The following is a 24,295-nucleotide window of genomic DNA, read 5'->3' on the forward strand; positions in this document are numbered from 1 at the left end:
TAAAACAATTTTTTTTAATTTATGCTCTCACATATTCATTAATATGAGGAATATTAGAAACGAGACTCCCATAACACAAAATATCCTTCTTTGAAGATCAGGCGATTGTTGTGATTGTATAAAAAGATTCTTCAAACCAAAACTCAACTGAAGCATAGCTCTTTGGTGGCAGAAATCCGAGTGGATTAATGTATCCATCTAATCTTTTGTACAGAGATCCAGCGGGATTTAAAAAAATAGTTGTAGTGATGGTATTTAATTTTACGAGCACTAGAGTTTTATGTGATCAGGCCGAGCAAATACCTGTTTCTGTGGTAAAGCAAGATTACGCAAAACAAATGGAAGTGCCTTTCACTTTTAACACGTGCTTATTCCTGACAATATTTTACAGTATTTTATATGAATATAGAATACAAATGTATTCTGATTTCTTCTGGTTTATTTATACAGATTAAAATTGAAATTATTAACATCCCTTTCAAGAAGTGTTCACAAACAACACTTTTATTAAATAATTGAACGTTTTTCTATAGAAACGTGATTTTAAAAACGACTTAATTTTTAGAAGCCCCACTCTAACTAGACTGCTGGAGAACTGGTGCAATTTTAATACGTATGGAAGGCTTATATATTTGTCGTGTTTTCATTTCAGTTTTATATATCGAAAGAAAAATTGATTTTAGACTCCGATCATTCATTTTTTTAATAACTAACTAAATAATTATTCTAAAAAGTAGCGAACTAATTAGTAATACAAAAGTTATTCAACCCAATACGTATACATAGGTACATATTTTATAAATCATTGTGATATAAACAAGTTTGTAGACAATCTTTAATATATTGTATGAACTTGAGATTTGAGATATAATCAATTAGATAAGAAAAAATATTAACCTGATTTTAATTGATCAATGTGCTTTAGTGTTGCTATTTGACTTATGTAAAAATGTTGTGTTTTTCGTTATTTATTTCAATTTTATCGTTTACTTTCGTTACTAGTTAGTTCGTTTTGTTAGATAATAATAAAAATTCTATTGTTTAAATTTTTTAATTATACCTTAGACGATTTATTGACAATTTTGAATATTTTACAGGCATTGATTATGGTCCCTATAAATTCACCTCCGACTATGTGACTGTCCGTCAAGGGGCCCATATGTTTTATTGGTTATTTTATACCACGGCCCCTGTCAAAAACTATACGGAGAGACCCCTAATAGTATGGCTACAGGGTGGCCCTGGTGGTTCTTCTACAGGGTTTGGTAATTTTGAATTATTGGGACCACTTGATCTGAGACTTCAAGAAAGAAACCACACTTGGGTAAGTGCTTGTAATTTTTATACTTATTAAAATTTATTTCTAACGAATTCGTACGTGTAATTGTTTATCTGCAACAATTTTCAATTTTTTCACCGCATAATTACATTTCTGTTTTGCCAAAGATTAATTGGGAAAGATAGCTATATAGTATTAAGTCTGCCTTTTGTACCAGACATTTTTTTGTGATATGGTCAATAAAAAAAAATAAAACTAATTGAAATTTCTTATTAATTATTATTTTATTTTTTATTTGTTAATTTATTAAGCTTACTTATAAAAAAAAAGTTATTTTCTTTTGTATTTATTGTGTTTATTTCTTAAGCGACTTATGGAAAAAGAAATTTACAACTCCTTTTTTGTTTTTATTGTTACGAGTACTATTATCTTTCCTAATTCTGAACCGATTTTTACGTTCAACAGGATTTTCTTCCATATTGATTTTTATTTTTACGAAAGATAAATAATGTGCAAAATAACCCTTAAATGTATTCTTATAACATAAAAATACAATAGTATTTATATAAATTTACTGTTAGTGTGAGGTGTGAACTTTCAAAATGACAAAAGGCCTCTGCGACATGGTGTTATATAATTGTCAAAAAGTATATTTCAGGAAATCAGTACATTCTGTCTATCCTGTATTATATTGCCTTAGCTGTATATTAACTAGCTATAGATAGAGCAGTTAAAAACGTCATTAGAATAGTAATTAAAAAACAATTAAGATATTCAAAAGCTGTATGGAAATTTCGTGAACGCCCATAATTGGAATGCTTCTAGAGTCTTCTATCACAAAAGACTAACTTTCCTAGAATAGATACATTATTTATTTATGTCGTGCTGTGTGCAGCTATTTGTAATATTCATTTTTTAGAAGTAGCTATGAACTAACTTATTGAAAATAACTATGTAGCATTCTTTTAAGGGTACAGTTTAACATATTAGAATAGTTAAAAAAAAACGGTTAATGATAGGAGGCAATTTTTCAACTCATGTATTTTTTCAGGATAGTCATTCAGTTTCACTGATAAAACTTTCTCTTAACGATATGTCAATAATTTCTATTTCGTATGTATTCCAATTTGTCAATCTAGGATAAGGTCTATCTGTGTACTAAATTATACTCACTTTGTTCATTCCTTTAAGTGCAAATAAATAATAAACAATAACATTTAAACTTTCACCTTTATATAAATAAGGATTACCTACCTGTTATAACTTATTTTTCTTTTGCAGGTAAAAAATTTTAATGTACTGTTTGTGGACAACCCCGTTGGTACCGGCTACAGTTACGTGGAGAATCTGAATTTACTGACTGTAACCAATGACGAAATAGGTAGATTAGCATAAATATTTAAAGATTAGGTATAAGTAGATTGATAAATTAATACAATTAAGATTATATTGTAAATATATAATATAATAAAAATGACGTATAGAGACGACGAATATATGACATAAAGAGATAAAATTAGCGATAATTGAATAATAATTTGTATTGTATTGTAAAATATTTATTGTACACAATTTACATTGGACACATTAAAAGATTTAATATACAATGAAAGACTTATACCATAGGGATCTTTTACAGTCAACGAAAGAAGTTGAAAGAAAACTATAGAATATTTAAGGGCAAAAACCGAACAGCTAAATTCAATAATGTGCTAGTAAATATGTTTAATTCACGAGCATTTCTTCTGATGTTGCGGATGCTCATTGGGGCCGTATGCTCGACATTGCCCCTGCATTATATAAAAATTAAATTTACGCTTCAAGGTACAAGTATATCTAATACAAGTACATATATAAACGTTGCTGGTCGATACACATAGACACCTTTCAGGTAGCGGCATTGTGTATAGATTGTTGTTATTCTTTATGATGATCTTATAAGAAGTGAAATTCCTACAACAAAGGGAAAATCATTTAAATACTTAATGTATATAATTTTACAGCTCTGGATTTCGTTGAATTACTTAGAGGTTTTTATTCATCAAATCCAGAATTTGAAGGAGTTCCTTTGTATCTTTATGGTCAATCATACGGAGGAAAGATGGCAATCGATATGGGTATCCGAATTCATGAGGTCAGTTTTTACTAATAGGTAGACACTATTTTTATTTTTCTAATATAATAATAAATCAATATATCAAGGGAAAAGGGGGTATTAGTATGGGGTCTAACATCCCCATTAAGAGGGGAAAAGGATTGTTAGTAATGGGGTTTAATGACCCCATTGCTAGCAATACATCTTATCAGGTTGACCTCTCGCGATTCCCCCTAAAAACCATCATGGTTAATTCTAGTCAAGTTAGTCACGACGGGCAAACTGACCTGCTTTCCTCGTTACCTCATTGTCATCATCCCTCACTGATGCCCCGTCAACGTGTACCGATAGCGCGGGTGGGGTTATCATTCCATTATCACCCATTAAAAAAATCCCCATTGCTAGCAATATGGTCTGTCAGGTCGACCTCAACGTGGTTTCCCTTGGAAACTGTCGTGATTAATTTTAAGAGATGTTACCATTTCATTTCACCCATTAAAAATAATTAATATATCTACTTACAATAATACATGTAATTGTTTTATTATTAGTATTGTTAATTATCTGTCTGTTTATTGCAATCTCAATTCAGTCTCGTTAACTAATTTCATTGAGGAATCAAAAAAATTATCTTTTACTGTTATGAGAACCAATTTTTTTTTAAATTACCCAATAGATAAACTATCTACTAATTTACTTAGAAATAAAAGTAACGAAACAAAGAAAAATTATCGCCGTGAAGAGGGAACGCAAAAAAATGTGTTCTTTGTCTGTATGTAGTATGCATGTTGTTGTATGTATTTTAATTTTTCATTGTTTTTTTTAGGTATTTTATGGTACTTAATTATAGCGTACGTAAAAAAGTAGTTTCTATTTTATTTAATTCACTAATACTAAGAACGATTATAAAATGGCAGGCAGAACAACAAGGCAGGCTTAAATCAAATATTAGCGGCATAGCAATGGGTAACGCCTGGATATCTCCAGTGGATTCTACGCTCACTTGGGGCCCACTACTTCTAGCAGCCGGCCTGGTAGACCAAGAAGGTTATGAACATATCCAAAGTGAAGCTAGAAAAGCCGAAAGCTTATTCAACGAGGGTCAATATGTGAGCTCTACACAACAATGGGCTGCCACACAGAGAGCAGTGTTCCAACGGACTACGTCAGTAGATTTTTATAACATACTCACAAAAATGTCCGTCTCTTTACCGGATACAAGAAGTGATATGGGTAGGTACTTTACTATTTTTATACTATTTCAAAAAAGAGATTCTCGGTTCGCCTATATTTTTGTGTTTATTTGTGTAGAAAGGATTATAGTGAAATTTGTTACAATAATAGACCATTATATCTAAAAGCCTTTTTTTAATAGGTGAGAATGGAATAGTAGTATGGTACCCCGGCTGCGCTATACGTAGACGCTGGCAGGGTACCAGTGAAAGGTTTTTTTTTGAATGGGTGAAAATGGCATGGATACCCCGCCTGCGCGTGGTGAGTATGAAAAGGCAGGTCAGGTAACCTATCGTGACGAATTTAACGATAAATTAGTCACGATAGTTTCCAGGGGAAACCGCGTGGAAGTCGACCTGATAGGGTACATTGATAGCAACGGAGGCTAACCTCCCCATTATTAACAATCTCTTTCCCCCCAGTGAGAGATGTTAAGTAAGGATGAATGTAGGCCCATTGTGACAAATTCCACAAAAATTAACTACGATGTTTTCCAGAGGGAACAGCGTGGATATCGACCTGATAGAGTATATTGCTAGCAAATGGGGTATCTAAGGACCTAACTAGTGTCTCAGACACCAGATTTACGAGGGCAAATAAATGGCAATTTTTTTCCACAAAATAAAATATGAAGAGGAGTTAGAGGCAAATTAAAGTATTACAATAGTAGAAATAATGTTTTCATATCTAGTAGTGTCAACAGACTGATGAAAGTATTGAAACATGAATTATGCATACAGTCCTAAGTAATCTCAAATAAATATTTCATTATTTATTTCTATTAATTGATATCTCACTTCTTTATAAGCGCATTCAAATCGTCATCTTTTATAATTTTACTACTAGGTTCGGAATGTCATTATCTGCAAAGAAGAACCTGCATGAAACTCAAAAGTTATTCTTTTAAATCTTAGTTAACAATATTTGTATTTATTCAAATGTCTAATATAACACGGTCATTTAGCCCGTGAATTATCGACTAACACCATGCATGTTTGTTATTTAAGTAATCGTTTTTATTCTCGAAAATCCGACGATATGTAACCTATAGGTTTTCGGATTTCGGATATAAATACTGCGGATGAAGTGGCGAAAAATATCTAGCGTTTCTTTTAGCGTCATCATCATATCAGCCCTTAACCGTCCACTGCTGAACATAGGCTTCCCCTTAATGGGTTTTGGGCCAGTAGGGGAGACCGAGGAGAGTTGAACCATTTTTTATATTGAAACCCATAACTTTTTCATTAAGCGATAGAAATGATCTTGTATTATACTAAATGAAACCTTGTTTATCTAACTAATAAATGTTTAGGATAAAACTGCTACTACTTCTTTTTTATCCATAAAAAGTTGACTTAAAGACAACTAGTGACTTTGTATCAACTCTCCTCTTACTGAGATAAATTGAAACACTGGTCTAGGAGAGTTGAAACAATTATTATCTGCAAGCAATCCATTATTAAGAAACACAGATTTGAAAGTACCTAAATGTTATATTAAAGTTACAATTATCCTTAATTTGTACTATCAGTTTCATAGTTATAATATTGAGATCTTAGAAAAAAAAAATAGCAAATAATTAAACATTGAAATTTATAGAAAATAAAAAAATAAAACAATCTTAGTTAAACAAATTATTATGGCACCCATAGGACATCTCGCCTTCAGTTCATTCCAGGTGCGCCCATGCCTTACACTCCATATACTGGATCTATTGTTCATTTGGCTTACTTCGTGAAAACGGTTCTACACAAACTCTGCAGAAGCAGTGCTCGTCATCATCATTGCTGCTATCTCCTATTTTACTAGCTTTTCCTGTCTTTCCTTTCTTAGCTTTTCTTTTTGCTGATTTTACTATTTTTTCACTGGTTTCGCAGTTTTTTCTTTCAGGTTAAATAGATGGCTTTTTAATTTATTACTATTTCTTTTGGCTTCAATTGCTGCTATTTCATTTTTCACTGGCGTATTAGTTAATATGGCTGATTTTTACCAGAGGGAGACTGTACAAAAGTCAATTGCTCGGGTACCTCTGTCCCATTCGTGTTTCAACCGTGAAGCAATTGTGTTTGTATGACTGTGTTTCGGTTTGAAGGGTGGGATAAGGCGTGAATTTACAGAGGAACAACACCTAAGTCCTCAGGAATGGCAACGCATGGGGGGTATCATGGACGAAACTGTATACTCTGTTATGTCCATGGTATTGCTCTTGTCTATAGGCGACGGTTACCACTTTCTATCAGGTGGGCCGTCAGCTTGTATGCCATTCTAAGTTGTATAAAAAAAAATTACCTTTTTTCTATTTTGTGTACCTTTCCTAGGAACTGCTTTCGGTAAAAGTCGGATTGTCTGGAGAGAATACACCGAGTGTGGATCTGATGGAAGCTGAAACGGTGGGGCTATCTGATGTTATCAGTGTGAGGACCATCGAAGTCATGATTAGGAACGATATCGTGAATATTAAGTGGATACGATGATACTTCAGCTACATTTGTATCCGTTTCAGAACCTGAATAATTATTTAACAATGCATTAATGACCGAAGGACTTCGAGTTCGATTATCTTCACTTTAAAGTTCAGTTTCTTCTCCTTGGTTAACAGAATTTTCTTGCATAACTGATGATGGCAACGGTCGATCGGTGACTTGATTGGGTAAAAACTCGTCATCGCCAAATATGTCTGTATTGAGCGGTCACAATCCAGTTATCAGAAATCCTGCAGTTATATTCTGTAGGGCTATGATACCCAACTGATGGTAGTTTGGTTGTTTTATTGATTTCGTAGGCTTTTTTTATTTTTAATGTATCTATAAAGCAATGTGTGGGTTAAGTTATAACTTTTGGCAGCATCATGAAGAGTTTTATTACGTAACATAACTTCTTCAGCGGTTAGTTCATATATTTCTTTGCTTGCCATATCTCGGTCAGTCTTCCGTTTGTATTCGTTCGGCATCCTAAAACCTAAGCTAAGCTCAAAGCATACCGTTACAAATGAAAAATCTACTTAAAACAAAATACCAATGCATAACAAAATGCAAACGAGGTGAGTTGAAACAGGCTGTTTCAACTCTCCCAGGGCACAGAAATCGGCTGCCATTAGGTTTGAGCGGACATAACTTTATTACACTACACAATCATGCAAAATCTTTATTACAGTTTAAATCTTAGATTCATAAGCTGGCAAATATCATAATACACTTAGGCTAAAACAGTTAATTAATAAAAATTTAGATGAAGATATTATTATAATGAAAACTTACTTTTATTAATTTTTCACCTGACATTTAATAGCGGCGTAAGCGTTGATCATGGCGCATGGACGAATACTGAGCGCCCGAGCGGGTGGCGGGAAGAGAAAATTAGCAAAGTTGCCAACTTGCTAGTCCTTTTAGGTTCCGAGAAATTTATATCGTTTCAACCCACCTTTGGTTCAATTCTCCTCGGTCTCCCCTAATTGCCATGCTTGGCATGCGGATTGGCAACCGTGGTTGGACTTTAGTGATATTTTAAGACAGAGCATTCAATACCCTTAAAAGCCTTTTACGATACCCATAGCAAAAGAAAAGGGGGCTCATTTTATTCCAAGACGACACAGTGGATTTTTATTATATTTTTCATTAATTGTATCTCTAATAATGGTATGACATAGCGCTCTACTTCATATCGAACAACAAAATAATTAAGTAAATAAGTCATTTAATTATCATTTATAACTATAATACTTACAGAGCGTGCAAGAGACATTATGACTCACAACACGCCTTATATTACAAATGATGACAGAAACGAAGAATGGAATACAAATACATTGATGAACACTGTAGTTAAAGAACTACTTGGCATCCCAGAGAACGTGACCTGGGGTGCACAATCCGGCCCTGTATTCAGTTACTTAAATGAAGATTTCATGAAACCAGTTGACGAAGGAAGTTAGTATTTATATTTATAATTTATTTAAACTCGTCTACTTTAGGTACCTTTGTCCCTGTCGTGTTTTTTCCTTAGAGTAGTTGTGCTAGCATGCCTGGATTTAACTCCTTGCGTTATTGATATATAATAATAATAATAATAATAAACTCTTTATTGCGCACAGTAGAGATGTATACAAGGAGTATTTATACAGAATGTGCATATACAAAAGGCGGCCTTATCGCTAAAAGCAATCTCTTACAGACAACCTGGCAGGTATATATATATATATATATATATATATATATATATATATATATATATATAGATATATATATATATATATATATATATATATATATATATATATATATATATATATATATATATATATATATATATATATATATATATATATATATATTCGAAGAGTACCAGTAAACAGTGATAAGTGAGAACGAAATCAGGATAGAGTCCATTGTAAGAAATTCAATAACAATTAATCACGATAGTTTCCAGAGAGAACTGCGAGGAGGTCGACCTAACAGTTTATACTTCTAACAATGGGGCTAAACGATCCCATTAACTACAATTATTTCCCCCCAACAATCGTAGGAATAGCAAAATACTATAAGCGTTATAATATTCTGTGCTTTTCATGGTGCGCGACGGTTACCACTTTCTATCACATGAATGACAGTTCGTTTATTCGTTAAAAATTTTGATGATAATTATAAACAAACTTCAAGTTCAAATTTTGTCAGAGTCCAATTACATCCTTTTGGGCCTTCTATGGCCATATACTTATTTTATTAAATTGATACAAAGAGTTTTACATGCAGTTGCAGCATCTATTAATTTTCTTGTATTCTACATAAGTCGATCTGTTGATGTTTGACGATTATTCGATGTAAATTGGATTTGATCCCAAAACTATAACGTCAAAAATCTGCCTTCTAATCTATGCTGGCAATGTGAATGTTTCTGAGCAAACTAATAATACAAAAATTTAAAGTAGCCTAGGTGTTTACCTGAGGTCTTGAACCATGAATGAACTTATAATGTAACACTTTTTATTTTTTTAGTTGAAAAGCTGTTAAACGAAACGAATATTATTTTGACCAAGTATAACGGAAATCTTGATCTCATTTGTGATACACCAGGTAAGAATTGTAAATTATTTATTATATTGTATTTAAATCATTATAGTATTAATAAAATTTTAATAGTTTTTTTTTATATAAGTCCAAAAACTTAGATTTTTAATTTACCCAGAAGTCAACGCAGTAATTCCTTCTAGTGATTACTAGTAGACACGATAAATTAAATTATCTAAGTATCCAAAAATCGCCTGGCCGTGTAGTAGCTTTTATCTGTATTGACATCGATAAACTACTGACTTCGACAACTGATTTAACACGAGCATTAATCTTTCAATGTTACTATTAACAGAGCACTGCGTTCTACGTTTTTAGCGTCACGATATAATAGGAGAGCAAAATGTAAGCAGTTGCATACAGACAATTCTGAAATATCGTACACGTCCACGATATCGTTAAATTGTGGATATTCACAATATCGTCGTAGGAAATTAAAAGCGCTTATTTTACAGCGACAATAAAACAGCACGAATGATATTATAAGATTTTACCGTTGCAATATAATAGGAAAGCAAAAGATATGCAATTATGTCATGGCGTGTACGGATATTGAAATTCAATCAAAACTAAAATGTTTATTTAAAACAACTCTATGTACAAAAAGTGTTGATAACTATTAATAATATATTTACAGGACAAATATTATGGGTAGATCGGTTGAAGTGGGCTGGCGCGGAAGAGTACCGGAAAGCACCTCGCCTTCCTATTTGGGAAGATAACACACTGGAAGGGTACTATAAATCATATGGAAACTTTAGGTTCTTTTGGATTAATCATGCAGGACATAGTGTAAGTATTCTTTCACGGTATAAACTTTATTTCACAGAAAAAATACATTTAAAAAGTAATTATTTTTATTGGTTTAGTTCCTTTGTTTAGCAAATATATGATTTATGGTATTTAGACGTCTTTCAGCATTACGCATCACTATCTAATAGTATTTTTTGTAATGATCCCGACCATAAACATTTGCAAAATGACTGTAAATTTGCAAAAATATTTTGTTGTTATTTTTATAGATAAGTATTTAATTTATATAAGCACCTGTCTAAATAGGTAAATAGGTACTATAGAATTATTCATACATTTTTTGTTAAAGGTACCAAGGGACAATCCTGCCGGGGCAAATGCTGTTCTACGCGATATGACTTCATTTGGATAATACCAAATTATCTAATAAGCATACTTAGTCATATTTTTTTTATTACATATTCGTAAAGTCATTTTTATTATAGTTATTAACCTAACACTATTTACCTAACACATTTATCAATTACTGTCATCGTGGCAAAATATAGCACTCAATATCAATTTAATGTTGAACAAAAATGTTCGAAAAGATAATCTTAGTAAAATATCAATTTATTTAGACAAAATTATAATCCAATATATAATATAGATATATACATCAGTACTTACTAGTTTTGTTTTTATTTAACTTAATGTACATTATAAAGGTACATATGGTGGATATAATATCTAAAGGCATTCTCTATCAGTCAACCATGGGGCAAACAGTTAGTGGCGTTACTTTAAAATAAACACAGCGATAATTTTAAATAATAAATAATTGAAAATAACTTTATACAAATATTTACAACATTATATATATATTCAAATAAATACATAAAGCAGATCATAAAAAATATTATCAATAGTTTAAGCAGTAAAAGAAATGTAAATAGAGAATAACTAAAAAGTCAGTACGATGTTCTGGAAAGTAAGCAAGAAATTCCTAGTACAATGACATTATTATTATCCTCATCAGAAAGAAATTTGTTTTTAAAATAATCAGAAGAATTTTTATCCAGGCATTTTCACCTCTATTTAGATAAAATAAAGCATATTAATTAATCATTAGTTTTATTGGTGGCCCCTGATTAGATTATTATCTATAATCCCATACAAGGTAATTTGTATTCAATCATAATTATTGTGAATAATTATGGCCCATAAAATTATTAAAATACTTGTACTTTATTCCTTTGTTTTTATTAAAAGATTTTTTATTATAAATGGATGGTAATGGAATGGTATAAATAGTATAGTAGTATATACTGGCGGGGTATCAGTGAGGGATGATTGGTGAGGATGAAAAGGCAGGTCAGTTGGCCCATCGTGATGAATTCAACGATAAATTAGTCACGATGGTTTCCAGAGGGAACCGCGTGGAGGTCTACCTGACGGTATATATTGATAGCAATAGGAACTTACCTCCCGATTACTAACAATCTCTTCCTCCTATTTTTATTATTTATACACGCCACCAGTTTCATTTCAAGCCCATGGTATGCATGGGAAGTCACTCCTGAGGATTACTAATATACCCCGTCAGGTAAACATTAATGTGGTCCTCTCTGGAAATCATCGTGGTGTCTGGTGAATTCGTCACGATGTACTGACTTATCTTCACTTATCATTTATTCATAAACCGCCAATGTATAATCCGACTGCGAAAGCGGATTGGGTTTTTTTAATGGCTGATAATGAATAGTGAGAAATAATAGGTGAGGATGATGATGAGGTACGTCAGTTAGCTCATCGTAATGAAATCGCTTGGTTTTGAACACGACGATTTTCAGAGGGTTGCAAAGAGGTCGACCTGACAAGATTTATTACAAGTAATGAAGCTACTATACTCCATTATAACAATCTCTTCTCCCTCTGGCGGAATGGGGTTACCATCCCAATTTCACCTTTAAAAAGTACATCTTTTGCATCGTAGGTATAAAAATAAAAGCACAATATTTCTTCGTTGTTTTTAATGCTTCTTAATGACAGAACTTTATATACCAATATTAACAAAGCTTTTTAAATAGTTTGGATTAAATAAATAAATTGAGCACAAACAATAAATATAACATCGTTTTTGTTGTAATATTTCCATTGCTTCTTCAGGTATAATCAGAAAAACAATTGCCTGAAGAGGAAATAATAAATATTACACCAACGAATATTATGCCGGGTAAAGCATTTTCAGATACTACAAAAGTATTATACAAATACCAATTATACATTATATAAATTGAGATAAATTAATGATTTATGCCTATGCAAATTTATTGTTTATGATCAAATAAATAATAATTAAAGAAGTACTACAAATAAAAAAAAAGTATATTTTTAAAAAGTAATAATAATTAATATCAATCAGGTTAGTCTCTAAATAGTTACAATTAAGTATATAATAAAACATAATAAAGACTTTCTCAGAAATATGACCCGTATTAGTTTTTATAAAAATAAGTAAATAAAAGCACTTATTTACGCTGCTTAAAATATGTCAGTGTTTGAACGTAACTAGCATTTAGTATTCCCAATTTTTAAATAAAATCATTAGATATTATTAAAAAAAAATACAGATAAAGTATTTGCCTGATTTTGGAATTAACCCCGGAACTAACCTCTACGGTCACATTCCGGAACTAATTCTCCAATTTCATGCAATCGCAAAAAACACTATAAGCGTTAGCCAATACAATGAAAGCCAACTTTTGCTTTTTAAAACATACATTTAAAAATTTTCTTAATTTATTTAGTTATATATAACAGTAATCACGTTAAAGATAAAAAAAACATACGAAGGAATGTCACCAGTAGAAATTCTAGGAGATTACAAGTTATTATGTCTTAGCATTAGTTTCAAGTTAGTGATATGGCAACACTTTGTGTTAAATATTCGTTATGGTAACACATACGTTCCTTAATAATTTTAGTTTTGAAATATTACAAGATACGGTAACTAGAGTAAGTTTAAAGAGCTTCATTATTCAAAGATATCTACTTAAACCTAGCGATGATTACATTTTCCTTGATAAGTTATAATAATGGAAAGACTTACAGTTAAACATTGTTGTGTATATAGATACGGATATTGTCTAACAACGGACTTTATATAATTGCAAATAATAAACAATATTTTTTTTAAACTTAATAATTATTTAAAAAAGACAGAAATCAGAGTCTACTTGACAGTTTACTTAAATAGATATTTTTTTCTCTACAATCAAATTAAACATAAAATAACAATAACTGACTTATTTCTATTAATATACAGTGAAATCAAATATTTAAAATTACAAACATAGTAAAATACTTTTAAAAGTGTGTTCCACTAGTGAAATGAAATATTTATTACAAAGGAATACGAGTCAACAAACGAAAGAGGAATATTATGCCTCTCCCGCCGCATACACGTCACAAACGGATGAAGTACTCCTTCCTAAAGAGAATATCATTATTTAGATATCAAGTAGTCATTAGTCGATAAAGTGCCATTTGTTAGACAACAGGTGTATTATGTTATTAAATATACAATCATATAGTTTACAAAGTACAAAATATGTCAGCAAGATATGAATTACAAATACTGAGTACAGAGTAAACAATATTACGCTAAACTCCTATAATAGCTTTAAACGAAATATGTAAATTTCTGATAATAAAATAAATATATCTAAAAAGTAATTCGTTATCACTTCACATATTGCCCGTTTAGTCGTACGACCGTTATTATTAACTACGTAATGTACATGAAACCTTAAGCTAGCTTATAAGACATCGAGATGTACAGCGCCTCGAGTTGACCATAGAATTACCATTAGCATAGTATTTGAGTCTTTAAATATTCATGAGGTAATTTAAGAATTTTCTTAAAAAAAAACTAACACAGACTAAATTTTGAAAACCTAAATACTTTCAATTAAATAGAAAGCCGTCGAAATCCGATCACAATTTGTAATGATATGGCGTAATATATACAATAAATAAAAAAAGAAAAACAGTTAAATGACTCGGATTTAAAATCGGCAAAAAAAAAGCACAATGTAGCTATTAACAAAGTACGATACTCATTAGAACCAGATGTCTAAAGTCACCAATTTGATAATTCTCAAGAGGATTCATATTTTGCTCTTCATCTAATTGACAGTTTTCTACAAGAATCCGTAAAACGAGTAATGACTTTTTAATAAGAACTTTACAGTTTAATATAAAATCAGCAAAGACCCTGAAAAATTAAAACAGTAATGATAGGTAACATACTTCAATATACAACCCGAGCTACCGACCCTTCATTCTGTGCTATAAATAACTCACTACAGAAAATTAAAGCATAATTCTAATTAAATACATTCTGGGAATGTTTCAATGTGTCTACATACATATTAGAAAAATATCTGCAACAGGGATGCCGGCTTAAGTCTCAAAGATGGCGCCGTATATATTTTTTTCTTTTTATTGCATGTAAAATGAGCGAAATAACATTAGCATGTACACACATCTTTCCTAAAAAGAAATTTGAAAACAAAAATGTATAAGTAATCCAATTCAAGTTGATTACACCTTAAACTAAAAGACTACTCCAATGAAGTCTCATTCTTTTTTTATTGAAATTATTTAACAGGAGTTTCCGATATTAGAATTTGTAAAATACCGATTTCAAACCTATGCAATCACAGCATAATCAAAAAATTACCAACGCGGTACAAACTCGATTTATGTATAAAAGTATAGTTAGTTGCTTTATAGTAGTAGTTGAATATATCCGTATTACATTAAGCCACTAGAGTGAACTGTTACAATATAACTGCGCCATAGTTTTAGACGAGTCAGCCGCCACCCCTATTTCACTTACACACTCGCATAATATACAAATTTAAAATAATTATATGAGATTAATTCTTTGGAAGTTAATATCAGCTTATTGTACTGTAAATATACGGTAGAACTTTCGTACCCGCGCGGACCGATTAGTGACGCCATTATTTTTTAGTCGCCGTCACATATATAGATAATCTCTTTTTTGCTTTAAAAATCAGTAAGCCGTTCAAAAATCTAAAGTATTATAATAGTACAAAAAGTCGTAAACGCATAATCATTTACATCTATTCTAGTCATCAATATAAGGCAGAAACGAGTATAATTCTAATTTGCATAAGACACTTGTAAATATTTAATAATAATTAAAAGCAAATTATCACGTAAAATAATCCTGAACAAAAATTTACTAGTATTTCGCCAATTCTAATTCGAACATACTTATGCATTCAACCAAGGCGCGGGTATGAGATTATTAGTGTTTTTAAGGAAATCACTAAACGTAATACTAAAAGTAGGTATAAAAAGTATAGGTAAAAAAATATTATACAAATGGCTCTCAACTATCATAATTAAACTTAAAAAAATTTTGAATTGAGATTCACACTTCGAAATTTTCAAACAAATATAATCAACCTTCTAATACTAAGGCGTCATTCACACGACTCCAGCGTCGGGCGCTGTTAGTGCTCGTTAGGGATGGATGCAAAAATACTTGCGTACATTTTGTATATACTAATTTACATAGTTCTATGTCAAGTGCATGTCGGCCCTCAGTGTTCCGATGCATGTTTTAATATATGTATCAATCATCATTGCTATTAGATTCCTAGACGATATTTTGGCATAACTATTAAAGTTATTTTACTAAACGTAACGAAAATATTAAAATAAAAAACAAAAAGATAATTTACAATAATTTAGCTAGTTATGCAAAAAAAAACTGCTCTTAGGACATTACAGGTAAAGAGGATGTTTTTTGAATAACTAGTTCCAATTATCGATTATTCTGTATTAAACAAGAAATCTCGCTATGTACATATAGATGGCCCGAAATGTATGAACGCGGCTAATAGAAGGTACGTCTCTGATGATACGGTGGTATAAGACCGCACGGCGTTAAGTGAACGACGCTTTATACCGTTACATCTATAATGACTCTATGAAAATTATTCAAATAATATTGTTTAATTCTTCACAAAAACAGCACTAACTTATCTGTAGACATACTTACGATAGTGATAATAATTGATATCGGAGATACTTTTCCAATTACTTTCAATCCCATTAATTATAATTAATTAATTTTATCATTACAAGGTAATCACAATTTATAATGAGGATAAATTAATACAATTTTGTAATAATGTCCTACATGTTGGTGTTTTATTTTGTATTTATATAGCATTAACATATCAAGCATATTTATTGTGTAAGTATGTAAATACGTACCAATGTCCTCCATTCCATGTCTATACCAAATTCACAAATAATGTTAAAAAAATACTATTGAGATACTAATAGGTAGTTCTATAAAGAATATAGAAAATAGGCAGATCAATACCATAATATGATATGGCAAATATATTCCTAAATATTTCCTGAGCCACCGCAGATATGTTGATATGAATATGGACTCGTATAAAGAAGTTTAAACGAATATTACAATAAAATGTTACTTTATAGTGTAACATTTTAATATATACATGTGTGTGTACTTATATATCACAATAATAGTATTCAATATAATAAACTTTGTTTAAGAAAGAAATTGGTGTCAAATGTTGTTGAAAATAAATTTTAACAGAATTGTTACACGACTGTAGATTTTGCGTTTTTCAAAATAGTCTTTTACTTTCATTAATAACAGCGAGGTGATACAATTACGAAATTAAAGTCAACTACAACGATGCAAATATTTGATTATTCTAGAACTAATTATAATTAATTATATAACACGCAATTTGTCTACTTTACACTTCTCCTGTTTTTCTGTTCTGTAAATTTAAGAGTCAAACAGTTCCTCGACTACTGTTTGACTTTCGGTTGACTGTCTATATTTAAACGAACATAATTCTATCATTTGCTACTCTATATATATCATAACTTAAAGCATGCTTTAAATCTTAGGAGTAAACATGACAACATAATTATTACATATTCCAGAATCTTGTCTTTATAGTCGATCTTTTCAAGACTTGTATGAGTAGGTACTACCTGTTTACTCTAAACATGTTCAGAAGTTCTTACGTGTACAGAGTAATCAACAGAAATAATTAAATAGATGCCGCAAATGTACCTATTTGTTCACTTGTACTTGTTGAATAGAAAGCTCTTAATCGGACTCTAGCTACATTACACGTAATTGAACATCAAGAACGTCTCTATAATTACTAAAGAATTATAGGTTTCCAATCAGTTTTACGAGGATTCCCACGTATTAAACAAAGCTATTATATTAGTTATTGTTATCGTAGTTAAATATATCGCCACCGATGTGACAACAGATGTTCCCATTTTTAAAATGAATGTGAAAATAGTTTGAAAACACCATCGTCTGCGTGGTTTACGTACTATAAGCGCCTGTTCTATTCTCGTAGAAAACACCCCTTGAAGTGGCAAAAAAATATGGCCCGCCTGCGACATCTATTTAGATTTATCTCTGTAATGTAATCAGATAATAATTAGAGATTCAAAAATGCATTACCGCCATTTGTTGGCTGCTAGTGGCGTGGCTCGGGTTATAGGGGGTTGACGTCAGCTGCTTCGCCGCCCGGCAGCGAGTGTACGCGCGCCGACAATAGATTATGCAGGATGAACACCGCCGGCTTCGGGCTGCCTTCCATGTCCAACTCCTGACACACAAATGTATTTATATATAAATATAGTAAATATTTAAAATGGACTTTAAATAACAATTTACTACCTTTCACACTATAGAGCATCAGCTCTGTTACGACTCACATTAATGTGATGAAATAAACTCACAAATTACGAGTGACTGTCAGATATAAATCAATAATTTAAGTATATTCAAAAGGCAGACAGATAATATAACAGGGTGTATACTTATTGAATATACGCATACTATATATTCATAATATAGTATACATGTATTCAATAGAAATATATAGCATATTTAGATTTAATACTTTTTTTAAACTACTGAGGTGGCAAACAAGCATACGGTCCACCTGATGGTAAGCGGTTATATAAATTTGTTAATTCACAAGAAAATCCAGGACGAAATGGAAAATTTGTGTCTATCGTAAGAACACACATAAGCGAAGTTGCACACTTTAAATACAATCGAATACTCACAACAGTGTCATCGTCGGCGAAGTGCAGCCAGAGCGCGGAGTGGTCGTCGTCGGCGGAGGCGCGCAGCGCGTGCAGCGGGCGGCGGTAGAGCGCGCGCGCGCCGCCGCGGCCCAGCGAGCCGGCCGCCTCCCACACGCACACGCCCGCCGCGCCCAGCGACAGCCGCGCGCACGCGCCGCGGAACCGGCAGCGGAACGTGAACTCGGCCTGCGCGCGCACCGCCTGGTGCGCGCCGTCCACCAGCGCGCCCGCCACCGCCGCCAGGTCGTGCGGCGTGTCCGCGCGCAGCGCGCGCACCGCCAGCCCGCCCGCCGTGCCCGCGCGCACGCCCAGCGCCGCCGCGCCGCCGCCGCCGCCGCCGCGCCGCCGCCGCCGCCGCCGCGCCGCCACCACGCCAGCCGCGTCGCCGCCAGGCCGAAGCTCTCGGTAGGCGCGCACCACGCCTCGCCCGACCACGGCGCTGCCTCGTACAGCCTGCCGCGCGGCACCATCCGCATATATTTATTCGGGGACTCAAATAATACACTGAATATATTTATTTAACGCCTACAAGTACAGACTCCGCATAGAGGAATTAAATACTTTGTAAATAACTCACCTCAATTCTCGATCGGTAATGGCGACGAACGTCGGTTGCCAACCTTCCGCTTCGTCGGAGCTATCCGACCCGCCAGAGGCGCTCATCTGTAAAATTATAGACAAATATATACAAGAGTGATCGAAGGCACTCAGTTCTCTCCGTTTGCCCCGCGAGGAATTTTGCGTAAATGTATATAAATAATAAATAAATGTAGCGTAACATAAATGCGTATTGGAGTTGGTGTAGTGCGCGGTACGGACATGGTCCTGCGGCGGGCGGCGCGCGAGCCAGCCGGCGTAGCGCACGTCGCCGAGCAGCGGGCGCAGGCGCGGGCGCGCGCGCGCGAGGGCGGCGCGGGCGGCGCGGCGCGCGGCCGCGTGCAGCGCGCGGTGCCAGCCCGCCGCCGCGCCCGCCGAGCTCGCGCGCAGCGCCAGCGCGTGCACGCCGTCCGGAGAGTACACTTCGATCGTACGCTCCTCTGTGGAACACGATAAAATCACCTTTAATCTATTACAATTGTTTACGAGCGCTATTAAGTTGCAATTATTTTAAGATTCAACTGTTACGTTCAAGATCTTGTTATATATTAAAAACTTATAAGAAACGCAACAGTTACTATTAAATTAACCTGTACATAATTTACGTGTTAGTTGACTTTTAATTATGTACAGATTAATTTTACTTTTAATTTTTTATTTTGTAGGAGGACTGAGATTTGATGGACTATAATTTGCATTGAATTTTATTTACATGCATTATTCAAAATAAAATATCACCATCAATCATAAACAGTAAACGTCAGCAGACCAGTCCTCACAAACAGCAGCTGTTCACAAGTATGACTTAAGAGGCAGCCATCATTGCATTCAACCATATTTTAGGAACCCGGTTTCCGATGCCGAGCTTATAGTGAGCATATCTTGTTTCAAGTTACTTGATTGTATCACGAATATTATTTACTATATGAAACAATAAAAATACCCATCTATTACAAGATTTGAATTGTCACATGACTATAAAACAATTCATTTAATATAATTAAAAAATTTGATTCACATTATTAACAATCCTATCCCAACCAATGTTACCTCAGATGGTCCCAAGGTCTCTATGTATGCCTGTTCAGCTCATCACAGAATCCTTGCCATGTTTATAAATAAAAGATGGTACACTTGCCTGGATCATGGTGCCTTAGATTCTTGGCTACACAAGCCATCAACAAAGGCACATAGCGAGTATCTGCACGACGTCGCCGCGGCGAAGGTGGGGAGGGTGGCGCCTCTGCCATATAACCACGCTGCAGTTCCCAGCCAACCTCACTTATGATTGAAGCTTTACGGAAATAAGGTGTCACCTCTCGCAAATATTTTACTAAAAAAAATAAATTTATTAATTAACTTCTCACTGTTCTTATTTATAAGTTATTTCTTATAGCCTAATAAGCCACTATCAACTTTTGCAGATATACGACTTTTTAATGAAACTTTGTTTAAATGACAGGTGAACAAAAATATATTGTGATTGTCTACTGTTAGTTAGCAGCAATCTAGGGTAACCATTGTAGATTGTTGTTTCTGTAGTATTGACAATCCAGAATTTTTGTGTTTTTGTAAAACATATCACACAATTGTAAAATATATCTATTTGTAGTTTGCAATTTTATAGAATAATATCAGGAACTTGATATACATTTTTTTAGAACAGTAATAGCTAATAATCAAAAACATCTTTTGTAAATCAAGATAGGAAAAAATACTGAAGAGGGACTTATCAAAAACTACATCCGGAGTATCCTATTAATAGTCATCATTTTCCTACCCTTATCCCAATTTCTTTGGGGGTCGGCATAATAGGTTTTTTATTCATATTACAATAAGATTTGGTTTATAGTTTTACGATTGGTCATCCACCTGATGTCAACCCTCTTTGGGAATGCATTTGTTGGTGAGTACCGCCACCTACAATATGAAGGAAAGGATTGAGGAAAAAAGGAAGGAAATGCGTTAAGGAAATTGGTAAATAAGAGGATGAGATGAGCAGAGGAGATTTTTATATATTGACAATTGTAGTTTTTTATAAAAAAGAATATTTAAAAACAATTGAAATAGAACAAAATATACATATATAATACTTTAAGTCAACAGACGGCATTTTTACTTACAAATAATATAATTAATAAATAATATATATATAACAAGAACCAGCATATTTTACAAACATGTGGGAAAGGAAAAGTGAGAACACTACAGTTGCGGAAAGGATTGGGGCACTGCAGCGGCTCGAAAGGCTGAGGTTGCATACCTGTATGCCCTTATTTTAGAATCGACAGATATCTAGAGAATGACACCCCTGATGCTAGTATCCTATTAATGTTATAAATGTGAAAGTTTATAAGGATAGATGGATGAATGTTTATAACTCTTTCATATAAAAACTATTAAATGGATTTGAATGAAATTTGGTTAATGGTTAGGTTATATCCTAATTTAGCACATAGGATACTCTATGTACTGTTTACTGTTTTTGAAATATAGCACTAGAGAAATTATAGAGAAAATAGCCAAAAGAATCGAGTTAACAATAAAGAAGTCCTAATTAAACAATATTAAGTTAGTTTCCATACTAAAACTGCACACAATGATATAAACCTGGACATGAGTATGACTAAGTGTTAGTAATTGAGGTCAATTGACAGAGGCCATAGGAAGAGCTAAAAAGTATGAACTGTACAATATACAAATGTTTTAAGTACACATATCATAAGATATTGTTTCCTACTTATACATAGTATTTAAATTACTGAAAATATTATATACTTGCCTTCTAACTGAACCATTTTCCCTGCTCTTTTTAAAGCTTTTACTGCTTCTTCATGTGTTGCATCCTTCAAATCTTCCCCATTGACTGACAAAATAGCATCACCAACATATAACTGTTCTGTTAAATCTGCTGCCATACCTTTGAAAATTTTTGATATCAATATAGGCATATTGTTCTCTATGCCACCTTTTATTGATATCCCTAAGCCATTATTATCAGATTTTACCACTTGCACTAAACGTTTTTGATTTGCTATAGCTTCGGGTACCTCTGTAAAGTCACTGTTAGGAGTCTCCACATTGTTATTATTAAGTGTCCCATTAAGAGTAGTGGTCGCATCGTACCCATCGTCCAAACATACACTCAGATAATCATCCTCCAAAGAGCAATGTACTCTATACCATACACCGCGTACCAAAGTTTCTAGAAGTCCAGAACGGGCACATGTTGCATTAGGGCTATCGCTGCCCCCACTTGATGCACCGTTCTCTACCATAATTTTAATCCTGCTGCCTAATTAACCACAACAAATGACAAGAACATTGAAACTCGTACTAAATCAAATTGAAAACAACCTACATAAACTGATTCATACACTGGAAGACGCAAAATAAAAATTCACTTCATCTTTTATTTGTCATTTATTTAATTGTGAGTTTAAATCGTTGAGAATTAATTGAAATTATTCGCATAAATATAAATTAATTGCACAATCAATATACATATTTGACGTTTCGCCAGGGTTACCAGGTTAATTTTTACCCAAATTTTATATATTTTGCTACATTTTATAATAGATACGAATACGATTTTCATTTTACCTAATCCTACGTGTTATCATGGAATCACAAAATAAACGACAAAAAACAATTTGTCCTTTTCAATGCTCCGTTTCTCTTATTCTGTTTTGCTATTTGCATTGATATATTTTATTGTATCTATGTACTACTGTACGATTACAAATAATAAAACTCTTAAAGAAATTTCCCTAAATTTCTCCAATCCCATTTAAGTTTTCTCCAAACATTTTTTCAAAAATTTCACTTGCTCATTCACGTTGCAATTGAATTTCATTCACGTACTCAATTTATTTTACCCAAATTTGCGAAAAAAATATCTAATATGGCAATGCTGTGTTCCGCCCAGCTTACGTTCGGAAACGTTCATAACTAAACATTTTGCATTTATTAAAAAAATGTTTTTTAAATAACATAGACACATGACTGCGACTATTTCAAAAAACATAAGTAATATAAAAGTATTTTTTTTTTATAAAGTAACTGGATTTTTCTATTCTCTTATGCGAGTGAAAGGTTTTATCTATGTATAAAGTATATATGATAAGTATGTAAGTGTATCTGAGAATTCATATACGCCTTTTTTAAATGATGGCCCATAGGGTAATTATTCTATTATTACCTAAAAAATTTTTTTCCGCCAATTTTTAGTCACCAAAATTACGCGAATTATTATTATCCGGGAGGAAGTGAGGGCCAGGCTGGCCATTAGAAATAATCACATTGTCATTAATAAGCGTTGCTGGCATCTTAGCATGGGCACCAAATAATTTTGCGGTCTATCTGGCCCATCGCCGAATGTGGTGCCACCTGACATTCTTTTTGTAATTCTCTCTCGTTAATATTCCTCGTTGTTACTAATATTATAAAAAGTGTTTTTTTTTTTTCTTTGTTATCTTTTAGCGCCTTAACAATTTAATTAAATAATTGTTTTAATTAAAAATCTTTATGAAATTTAGCATATATGTAATAGAAAGAATGGAAAAGGATAAATGGTATTTTTTTGTCTGTCAGTAAATATTGTATATATAATATATTCTTTACTGCACTTGAAAAAAGAGATATAACGCTTAGATTAATAAATAGTTAGCAAGGGTGAGCTTATTTCTGAAGAGGTTTCTTCCAACCAACCCAATGCAGTAAGAGAGAAAATAATTAGTGGGTAATCTAGTGCAGGAAAAGTACAGGAAATAAGATATACAAAGTAAATAGAATACAAACTAAATAAACATACACAAATTGAAAAAAAAAATACATTACGTCAATACAATAAAGATTTTACAATTAAAATCTTTATTGTACATAATTTACATTGGACACATTAAAAAGATTTTATATAGAATGACGGACTTATCCCATAGAGGTATACCTTACAGTCAACCTTTGAGAAGATGAAAGGAAACTATAGAATGTTCAATGGTAAAAACCGCACAGCTAAAGATAATACTCAATAATACCTAGTTAAAATTAAATATATAATACAATAAGAAGTAATTGTATAAACTT

General features: G+C 32.8%; 2 protein-coding genes across 2 annotated transcripts; one reads left to right on the plus strand and one right to left on the minus strand.

Annotated features, from left to right (window-relative positions):
• Positions 1–916: 916 nt before the first annotated feature.
• LOC113517792 (retinoid-inducible serine carboxypeptidase-like) lies at positions 917–11,087 on the plus strand. The gene is made up of 9 exons (XM_052898727.1): positions 917–1,001; positions 1,098–1,324; positions 2,561–2,660; positions 3,283–3,413; positions 4,292–4,607; positions 8,333–8,533; positions 9,599–9,676; positions 10,308–10,462; positions 10,773–11,087. The coding sequence occupies exons 1-9, from the start codon at positions 950–952 to the stop codon at positions 10,833–10,835; spliced, it is 1,323 nt and encodes a 440-aa protein (XP_052754687.1). The 5' UTR covers positions 917–949; the 3' UTR covers positions 10,836–11,087.
• A 1,331-nt stretch (positions 11,088–12,418) lies between these two features.
• On the minus strand, positions 12,419–22,730 carry LOC113520989 (beta-1-syntrophin). The gene is given in 7 exon segments (XM_052898725.1): positions 12,419–18,126; positions 18,593–18,948; positions 18,951–19,066; positions 19,191–19,276; positions 19,433–19,650; positions 20,349–20,543; positions 21,993–22,730. Coding segments are annotated over 7 exon segments (1,581 nt in total). The 5' UTR covers positions 22,489–22,730; the 3' UTR covers positions 12,419–18,012.
• Between the last annotated feature and the right edge of the window lie 1,565 nt (positions 22,731–24,295).

The sequence above is a fragment of the Galleria mellonella genome, unplaced genomic scaffold (genome assembly GCF_026898425.1).
Source record: "Galleria mellonella isolate WM207_F2 unplaced genomic scaffold, CSIRO_AGI_GalMel_v1 utg537, whole genome shotgun sequence".
NCBI classification, from domain to species: Eukaryota; Metazoa; Arthropoda; class Insecta; order Lepidoptera; family Pyralidae; genus Galleria; species Galleria mellonella.

Coding starts and splice junctions, on each gene's coding strand:
- LOC113517792 (XM_052898727.1), top strand. CDS start 950: ATGTTGTGTTTTTCGTTATTTATTTCAATTTTATCGTTTACTTTCGTT. Junction 1,002..1,097: donor ATCGTTTACTTTCGTTACTA/GTTAGTTCGTTT, acceptor AATATTTTACAG/GCATTGATTATGGTCCCTAT. Junction 8,534..9,598: donor GAAACCAGTTGACGAAGGAA/GTTAGTATTTAT, acceptor TTATTTTTTTAG/TTGAAAAGCTGTTAAACGAA.